The 9986-nt window shown below is 51.3% G+C and overlaps 1 protein-coding gene across 1 annotated transcript in view; it reads left to right on the top strand.

Moving 5' to 3' along the window:
• The window catches only part of Get4 (guided entry of tail-anchored proteins factor 4), a 15365-nt gene that overhangs the window by 423 nt on the left and 4956 nt on the right, over positions 1 to 9986 (top strand). The window contains exons 2-4 of the mRNA XM_015502072.2: positions 5899 to 5980; positions 6606 to 6687; positions 8139 to 8288. Coding sequence (XP_015357558.1) covers positions 5899 to 5980; positions 6606 to 6687; positions 8139 to 8288 — 314 coding nt within the window. The remainder of the gene's footprint in view (positions 1 to 5898; positions 5981 to 6605; positions 6688 to 8138; positions 8289 to 9986) is intronic.

Below are 9986 nucleotides of genomic sequence, written 5' to 3'. Positions count from 1 at the left end.
CAGCTGCCTGTCGCGACGGCTGGAGAGGGGGCGGCGGGCTCCGGGTTGCGCGGCGCGGCCTGCCCTATGCGGCCTCCTTTTCCCTTCCCTGGCCTTCGCTTCTCTTCTTCCCCTTCAGAGCCCTACGTTTTCCTTCCTGGGTTTCCCTGTCCGCTTCCCCCGTGTGGTTTACCCACTTCGGTCTCCGCCTTCCCCGGCTGTCTCCTTCCCGGTCTACTCTTTCCCTTCTCTGGCCTCCTTCTCGGGTCTCCTCTTCCCTAGCCTCCTCATTCCCTTTCCCTGCCCTCTTCCCCAACCTCCCCCTGCCCCTTTTTCGGTCTCTCTTTCCTGGGCCCAGCCTCTCTTTCCTGGCCTCCCCTTCAGAGTCTCCTTTTCCCTCCTTCCCATTCCGTCCTCATTTTCCCCAGTCTCCTTCCCTTCCCAGCTTTCTCCTCCCCTTCCCCCAGCCTCTAGCCTGGCCCTGCACCCTGTCCTTGTCACCCTGTTCCTTTTCATAGATAGGTTCTGTCCTAGAGCTGTTTTTCTAGAGCGGGCCTCTCAGGCAGCCTTCTCTGCGGGCAATCACGGCCAGGATTGCCTCACAGAGAACAGAGGCCCTGGTGACCCGACGTGTGGTTAGGCCGGTGCTGTTGAGACAGTAACCACTTCCTGTTTTGGGGACTCCCAGTTGTACAGTCCTCTGCGATTGGACTGGTCATTAGGCCTGGGCATGTTTGTTGATAGCCTTGGCCTGAGCCTGCCATGTGCTGTGGCTTTATTCCTAACTTCAGGGCAGGACTGCCCTGTCCAGTAGTGAAGGCTGTGGGTCTAGCCTTGACACTTCTTAGGCCTGCAATTTTCTTTTAATAGACTTTGCATCTTAGAGCAGTTTTAGATTCATAGCAAAATTGAGCAGAAAGTGGTTTCTACTGCCCACCCCGCAGGCCAGAGCTGCCACAGTGGGGTGTTTTCCAGTTACCCCTCCTGTTCTGTGGGCTGAACAAAGGTGCTGGGACAATGGTTCCTCAGCCTAGTGCCTTCTTTTGGTCCTGGGATCATCTTAAGGGCTCTCTGGGACCTTTCTCTTACATTTGGGTGCACTCAGTTTTGAACCACCCAGCAACTGGGTGGACACAGTGGGAGAAGACAAGATCCAGGCCAAGTGTGGGAGTACTCCGCCCTGAGCCTTGCCCTGTGCCCCAGGATAGAGCCCTGCCTCTGTGTCTGCCCACCAGCTTGCAGTCTGGGAGAGGCCCTGGCACCTTGTTTTCAAAGATTTGTTTCTATCCTGTGATGCCAGGATCAGAGGCCTTGAGTTTAGTTGATGACTCTAGGCTTAGGGAGAAATATTGGCCTCTCCTCTATGATCTCGAATGGCCTGAAGGACAATCTTGTTCTGGAATTTTCTGGGTATTAAACCCTGACACACTATAAATACAGACCAGTCAGGTTGCATCTAGTTTTGTAATTATGAATGCCTTGCTTTTTGAACTCTGTTGTTTGCTTTAGGAGGAGACTTGTTCTTCCCTTTAGTTTTACCATGGTAAATTCTACCAAAATGAGACCTGCACGTTTGGTAGTCACAGGGGCAAGTTTAACAAAGTTGAGCTGTCACTAACTACATTTCCAAAAGCTCTGAGTTGTCACAGCCCCTTTAATCTGACTGTTGAAGGATCGGCCAAAAGCAGCAGGTGCTAGCATTGACTGGGGCCTTCTACCCTGATGGTCAGTTCCAGCCACACATCTGTGCACACTCATAGCACTTAGGATTCACCCTGACCTTTGGTTTTTGGGGGAATTTGTGTATGAATATTTGCCCAGTGACTAATAAGTAAAAATGGGCCCATTTAAAGACCCATAAAAATGGGTCTTCTCAAAAATAGGCACTGCGTTCCTTTGTTCTGAACCAGCCCTGCCTTGACTAGAGATTTGCTTAACTTAGTATTTATTCGATGAGCCCCTTGGTCCAGGGTGTGTCTCGGTGACAAGATGGTGACAGGTGAGCTCTGTGACCTTGCTGCCTCTGGGCTGCTCCTTCTGGGGCCAACCTGCTAGGAATGGTGAGGCAGTGCAGTGAGTGCCAAGCCCAGGGCCACCCTTCCTCTGGGGCCCAGGGAGTGTTACAGAGCCTCCCTGAGCCTTGGCCTCCCTGGGTCACTCCATTAACCCCACCCAGGAGGCCCAGGCTGGGAAGACTATGGGTATTTGGCTGTGGGAGAAGTCAGAATCCCCAAATCATGGGCTGGGGTTGTGGCTCAGTGGTAGAGTGCTTGTCCCTTTACAACTGGAAAAAAAAGAATCACAAAATTATGCTAGTTTTTCAATGTCTCGTAAATGTCTGCATATTTACATTTAAGTATTTACATTACAATTGGACGAACTTTGACATTTGAACCGACCCAGGATGCGTTCAGGAGCAAGGTGTCAGAAGTTTCTCCTCTGCCTTTGTGAGGCCTTTCTCCCCACCCGCATTCCCATCCCCTGGGGCAGCTCCCCTCTACTTAGTCTCTGCAGGTGAAATTGCATTTTCTGAATTCTATGGAAGTGGATTCATAGTACACACTCTTTTTTTTTTTTTTTCTGGTGTTTGTATATATATATGCACACAATTTTTTAAATTTACTCAGCGTAATTGCTTTGAGACTGACCTGGGTTGTAGGTCTTTGGTATTGCTTTATGATATTCCTCTGTGGATGTCAACACACTGTTTTGATTCAGTTAGAGCCTACATCAGGTGCGAGGATCGAGAAGAATAGGCAGCCCAGCAGATGGTGTCTGTCCAGCAGATATTGGGTGGTTCACCTGGGCGCCTTGAAGCAGTTTCTTTCTAACTCAGTTTCATGTGGGGCTGTTGGGGGCAGCTCCCTGTGTCTCTTCAGACCTCTCTGCCTGGTGAGAGGGGGAGTAAGTTTTGCAGGCCTCTTGGATTATTAGCACCTGCAAAGTCAGGAAATTGTGTCTTTGAGGACAGCTTTCCCAGAGTGCAGAGTGCGGCCTTCCTGTGTCTAGGATCTTCACTGCGGCCTCAGTGCTTGCAGATTTGCTTTCAGGTTGTGGTTGAGAGGCTGACCCAGAGGCCATGACCTTCAGTTGCATCCCACCTGTGTGGTTCCTGTCTCCCCTTGGCCTCAAGGAAAGTGGGCCGTCCTGCTGCCATTTTTCCTGAGAGTTGTTTGGATTGCTAATTGTGGCCTGTAGCCCTCCTGTGTTGCCTCTTAAATCACATAAATGTTGAAAATGGAAATCCAGAGTGAATGTCTGCACACACAACCTCATGCGGGAGGCAGCCGCACCCTGGCAGTTAGGGTGTTGGGCTTTGGGGCTTCTGGGCTGCCAGCAGGCACGGACCGTGCTTCCTTCTGCTCTCCAGTGAGCATTTTGGGGGCTGGGCAAACCATGAGTTCCACCTGTATTTACTGATACCCACAGGTGTTTATCCCTAGTGTTAATGCTTGAATTTCTGTGTACTGCTTTTTTAAATAATAAGAGCAAAATGAAACAGTTCTTGCACAGCTCTGTTGGTCTTTGGATAAGATGCTGCTGTTCATTTTTGACTGACAGAACACACCAAGATGGACCAGCTTGGAGTGTTCACCAACAACGCCAAGTCCACCTCTAGCGTGGGGTGGTGTTCTTGGCATTTGTGTGATGTCAACATTGCTCAGCATGCAGAGGGCAGGGCTGTGTGGCATGCATCCTGGGAAGGCCAGCTGCTCTCGGCAATCTGTGGCCTAGGGGGCCCCCACCCTACTCAGTCACCCAGACACAAAAATCCCTCTCAGTTCCCGGCATTCTGCAGTGGAGAAAGACCCTCATTCTTTTTTTCTTTTTCTTTTTATTTTTTTTAATATTTATTTTTTAGCTATAGGTGGACACAATATCTTTATTTTATTTTATTTTTATGTGGTGCTGAGGATCGAACCTGGCGCCTCACGCATGGTAGGCGAGCGCTCTACCTCTGAGCCACAACCCCAGCCCAAGACCCTCATTCTTAAGGTTGACTGAGACTTTGTTTTTTTACCAGGTTTCCTTGACGTGGCAACAGGTGATTTCTGCAGGATGGGGGTGATGGTGGATGGTTCTGATCCTGTGCACACAGATCCCTGTTACCTGGTCACCTCTGCCCTCCATGAGTTCACAGTGTCTTGCCTGGAAGGCAGGTGGCTGCAAGAGCCCAGGCTGCTGCAGGCCAGGCCAGGCCAGCCAAGGGATGCTGCTGTGGTCACCAGCAGCCCCGAGAGGCAGACAGACTCCCTTATCTCAGGAACTTGGCTCATTTGCCTCTCAGGGAACTCTTCACCTGCATTTCCAAGAGGTCATCTCTTGTTGGGCCTCAGAAGAGTCTAGAAGGCTGTAGACCAGTGTCTGCCATGTATTTGATGGGGTTTCATGTCCCTGCAGATGGCAGTGCAAGGCTGCTGCTTTTGACCACAGAACATGTTTTCTGAAATGCTCTGCAGCTTTCCTGATCAAGGAAGGTCTGGGTGCTGGAAGGCTCATGGCTTCTCTGGGCTCAGGGAACACCTGGAAGGGTGACCACACTAGGGAGTAGCACTGACAAGACAGATATGTGTGACCGGTGGGCTGACTGAAGGCTTCCTTGTGGGGAGTAGGCTTTGCCTGCTGGCCCCACCCCAGCCCAGCAAGGTGGGGTCTCCTGCTGGGACCTGTCCCCTGAGGACTGTGGTGTGCTAGCTGGGGTTTGGCTGTGGGCCTTTTTTCCTATGGCTGATGGATAGCAGACTGTGCACTCTGACTCCTCTGTACTGGGGATGGTGAAGTCACACTCCCAGACAGGAGCACTGCTCGTCTCTCCTGTCTGAGGCTCTTCACTACTGCTTGAGGATCTTGTATTATTTGGATTGGTTTTTTTTTTTTTTTTTTGATTTATTTTATTTTTTTAAAATATTTATTTATTTTTTTAGTTACCGGCAGACACAACATCTTTGTTGGTATGTGGTGCTGAGGATCGAACCCGGGCCGCACGCATGCCAGACGAGCGCGCTACCGCTTGAGCCACATCCCCAGCCCCTTGGATTGGTTTTGAACACAGCTTTATCCCAGGGGACTTGGGCTGAGAGGCAGTGTGCTGACTCGTCCTGTTGTTTTCTGATGATAAGACACTGATGGCAGGGAAGTGAGATGTCCCAGCATCACCTGGCCAAGTGGCCACAAGAAGCTGACTCTAGCCTTGTGCACTTCTCCTGTGACAGGGGCTCAGGCTATCTGTGTCCCTCCACACCATCCAGTGTACAGACCCCCTCACCCTCTCTGTTAACAGCATCATTCTGGCCACTCTGTCCTCTGTCCCCTGTCCCTGTACAGTGAAGAAACCAGCTCTTCCCAACTTCCTGCACTGTGAGAGGGCATGTGCTCACAGCAGGTTGGGGACACCCACACCATGTGACACATGGGCGGTGGGATGCCACCAAGCAGGCTTTCAAGGACCCTGGCCCGTGACTGGATCTGAGTGGGGGCAGATGTTGGTGCAATCACAGTTGTTATTTCCCCCGATAGGACCCTGTCCTGGAGCCCCACTGTCCCTCAGCTTTCAGATGAATGGCATCTGTCTGCCCTACTTTGTGGAGCCCCTGCACAGGCAGGCCTGCACTAGAAGATGGAGTCAGGCCCTGCCTCCGCCCTCACTGGCTCCCTCTGCCAAAACTCCTAGCTGCTTGAAGGAGGGGCTGCTTTTTGCCTCCTGCCAGGGGGCCTGCTGTGCCCTTCTACTGGCAGCCTGTGCTGTTGGAGAAGCAGCAGCTGGGCCAGGGCACAGCTCCCTCTGGGGAGGGCCTGCCTGGTTTCCCTTCTCCATGGATGATTGGGCAAACCTCAGCATGAACATCCACAGCCCACCAGTGAGCATGCATCTGTAGGGTTCACATCCTGGGCTCCCTGCTCACACTTTCCTTCTCTTTGCAGATACATGTCCCAGAGCAGACACGCAGAGGCCCGAGAGCTCATGTACTCAGGAGCACTGCTCTTCTTCAGTCACGGCCAGGTAAGGGGTTTCGCCCCTTCCTGTGTGCTCTGCTCCTCGTGGGAGAGTTGAGGGGGGAATGGCCAAAAAAAGGCCTCGGGGTGGCATCAGGACATCCTTGGCTCTGGCTGCAAGTGGAAGAGGGTCCTCTGCCCCTGACTGCAGATGCTTTACACTCGGGCCTGTTACTATGGGCCATTCGTGGCTGGGTGCAAACCTCTGGATTTGTGGGTGTTGGGGTGCTACGCTGTACATGTAATTTTTTAAAAAAAATTTAGTAGTAGATGGACACAATATTTTTATTTTATTTATTTATGTATTTATTCTTTATGTGGTGCTGAGGATTGAACCCAGTGCTTTCATGTGTGCTAGGCAAGCAGTCTACCACTGAGCTACAACCCTAGCCCTGCACATGTGATTTTGATCTAAACAGCTCTCTCCATTTTTTTATGTGCTTCTGGGCTGAGAGCTCTATGACTGGGCTGCATGGCTGAGTGGTCTGTTCCTGTTGGTGCTGGTGTGTTCACGACTGTAGTGCATTCATGTCTGTAGGAGGAGCACCACCAACCAACCAGCCTTGTCTGTACTGCTCTGAATGACTCAGGTCTGTTTCTAACTTTGTGAGTCTTGTTCATTTGTTTTGTAGCAAAACAGTGCTGCAGACTTATCTATGTTAGTCTTGGAGTCCCTGGAGAAGGCAGAAGTGGAAGTGGCTGATGAACTGCTGGGTGAGGACCCCTCTTGCAGGCTGCCCCGTTGTTCTGATGTAGCCCCTCCCTAGGCACTTCATCCCCTTCAGTGCCCACGTGTGGGTCTCTGGTGTTCTGGGGCTTATCTTGTTGTGGAGGTATTTCCTGCCCAGTTGCAGTGGCCATGCCCACCCAGCTGGCCTGCTCCACATGCATGGGCACATAGCAGGACGGGTAGAGCATGATGAGGTCCTGACCCTGCTGTGGCAGTCAGAGAGGTGCACCTGGTGCCCTGTGACCAGAGACTAGGCTTGTTGGTCTGCCCTATGGGTGAGCGTGCAGTTGGTAAAGCCCTTCTGGGACCTGATGGAAGATGAGAGAGACCCCACTGCCTCTCCTGCTCACATGGCTGGAGGAGGGGACACTGGACCCCTGTCTGCTGCAAAAGCCCCTCCCTAGCTTGTTTCAGGGCTAGCTCTTCACCACAGCCCACCCTTCCTAGCATGACCCAGGTAGGTCACAAAGATGAAAGGTACTTGTCCTTCCTTGTGGCATTCTGGGGCATGCAGCATTAGCAGACAGGGGTCAGTTGGAGTGGCTCTGGGTAGCCCTAGAACCCACAGGACACACATGGGGGACATCCACCAACTCATCAGTGGCCTCTTTGCTTTCTTTCAGGGTTTTTTTTTTTTTTTTTTTTTTTTNTCAAACCCCATGCCTCACACATGTGAGGCAAGCAGTCTACCACTGACCACAACCCCTGCCCTTCTTTGCTTTCTTTTGAAGTTATAAATAAGTTATTTTTTTTGGTACCAGGGATTAAACCCAGGGACATTAATCACTGAGCCACATCCCCAGCACCCCCCCTCCCTTTTTTTTTAATCTTAAGACAGTCTCATTAAGTTGCTTAGTGCCTTGCTAAATTGCTAAGGCTGGCCTCAAACTTGAAATCCTCCTTCCTCAGCCTCTTGAGTTGCTGCCATTATAGGCATGAGCCTCTGCATCCAGCTGGAGTTAAATAGTTTTTTTAAATTTGTTTTTCCAAGATGCACAATACAAAGAACAGCATTATGTTCCTTCTGTTTTTTGAGGGTTTTGGTTTTTTTATTTTGTTTTATTTTTGTCCTGGGGATTAAACCCAGGAGCATTCTGCCACTGTGCCATACCCCCAGTCCTTTGTATTTTTTATTTTAAGACAGGGTCTGGCTAAATTGCCCATACTGGCCTCAAATTTGGATAGAGAGAGAGAATTTTTAATATTTATTTTTTAGTTCTCAGCGGACACAACATCTTTGTATGTGGTGCTGAGGATCGAACCCGGGCCGCACGCATGCCAGGCGAGCGTGCTACCGCTTGAGCCACATCCCCAGCCCTGGCCTCAAATTTGGAATCCTTCTGCCTCAGCCTCCCATATCACTGAATTACGGTTGTGGCCGCTGCCCAGTTCCCTCGTGTTCCTTGGGATGAGGATCTGTTTGTGTTGTTTTCAGAAAATCTGGCTAAAGTATTTAGTCTGATGGATCCAAATTCTCCGGAGCGAGTGGCTTTTGTGTCCAGAGCCCTGAAGTGGTCCAGTGGAGGGTCCGGGAAACTGGGCCATCCCCGGCTCCACCAGCTGCTGGCCCTCACGCTGTGGAAAGGTAGGCCTGGGGTCCTCCACCATCAAGGGGTAGGCAGCTCTGCAGGAAGGCTGGCCACTTGCCTCCCCTGGCTAGGCCAGTCGTTTCTACCCTGTACTGAGCTGCCCAGTGGAGCTGCACTGCTCCAGGCAGCAGCAGGACACCAGGCCTGCTCTGCCATCTTTTCACGCTCTAATCTCCAGCCCCTACAAACACTCAGATCCTTGCTTAGACCGCCTGTCCCTCCCACTCTTCCTCCTGCAGCAGCCCTCCATGGCCTCGTTCTTTGGTTCTTTTCTCAACAGTTCTTTTTCTGATGAAGTGTTTGTGGCATTATTTGGCCCGTAGGGTGGGATCTTGGGTGTTTTCTTTCGGGCGGTCAGTGTCTGTGCTCCAAGTCTCTGCTCAGGTACTGGAAGAAGCCCTCAGTAAAGGTTTTCTGTGATCTGAATGACAAATTTGCCAGGTTATGACAGGCTTCCTCCTCGGTGGTGTTCCTGGGGACAACTGGTATCTAGGGCCCTGGTGCTTTGGCTCTCTAGGCCTTGGCCTGTGACTGTCGACATATGGGAAGGCTACACTGGCCGGCAGTGGAGATGGCAGGGTACAGAGCAGCTCTTCTGAAGCCCTGGGGATTCAGGGCCTCTTGGGAACAGCTGCAGTCTAGTGAGTGCCACAATCATTGGATAGGTGGGTGTCAACCACCTGGGCTGCACTCTGCCCTTTCATCTACCAAGCAGACAAATCTGAGTGTTCACCATGGGCCAGGTCCTGTTGGCAAAGGGAATTGGCAGCCCCTGCCTGCCAGGCACTGGTAGCCCTGGCTGGAGGAGGCACCAGTGTCCCCTGTGTGGCAGGGGGAAGCAGAGTCTAGAGATCTGCCTGAGAACAAGCCAGTGTTGGTGACTTCCTCTGGTGGTGGGGTGAGGTGCTTGTCCTTAGGTCATGGTGGCTCTGCAGTATACTCAGCACTTGATGGGAACAGGACCAGCTCAGTGGGGCTGCTGTCCCCACAGTAAGCAGCGTCACTATGTTAACAAGAATTGACTTCAGTGCTTGGGCTTCGGTATGCAGTAATCTTCTCATGTGGATGTCCAAATCCAAAAGGTCACCTTGGAAGATTGATTGGGGGTCCAACAAGAGACAAGTGGAAACCTGACTCCTCCTGATTCTGACTGCCATGAAGGCAGCTTGGGGGGACAGGGATCCAGAGTCAGTCCCTTTGAGGTGGGTGGGAGAGTGGCTCTTAGGATGGTACCAGGTCAGAGGTGGGAAGGGGGCTCTTATGAGTCGAGGTTAGTAAGCTCAGAGTGGAGTGGAAGGGAGTGTGAGCAGGTGTTAGAATTGGGTAACCCAACCGGTGTGGTGGGGCATGCCTGTAATCCCAGCAGCTTGGGAGGCTGATGCAGGAGGATCACAAATTCAAAGCCAGACTCAGCAATTTAGTGAGGCCCTAAGCAATTTAGTGAGATCCTGTCTCAAACAAATAAAAAGGGCTGGGGATGTGGCTCAGTGGTTGAGCACTCTTGGGTTCAATCCCTGGTACAAAAAAAGAAAAAAGAAAAAAAAGAATCAGGTGACCCACAGGGTCCTTTGTGGTATCAGGGATCTACGGGAGAGAAGGGCTTCAATGTGCTATTTTGGAAGGGCTCAACTTTTAGGGTTTTTTTTTTTTTTTTTTTCAAGGTTCTTACAGGTTTTTTTAAGTTGCTAGTTTTT

Source organism: Marmota marmota, unplaced genomic scaffold (genome assembly GCF_001458135.2).
Source record: "Marmota marmota marmota unplaced genomic scaffold, marMar, whole genome shotgun sequence".
Classification (NCBI taxonomy): Eukaryota; Metazoa; Chordata; class Mammalia; order Rodentia; family Sciuridae; genus Marmota; species Marmota marmota.
The sequence above is the reverse complement of the archived record's forward strand: the minus strand, read 5'-3'. Positions and strand labels throughout refer to the sequence as shown.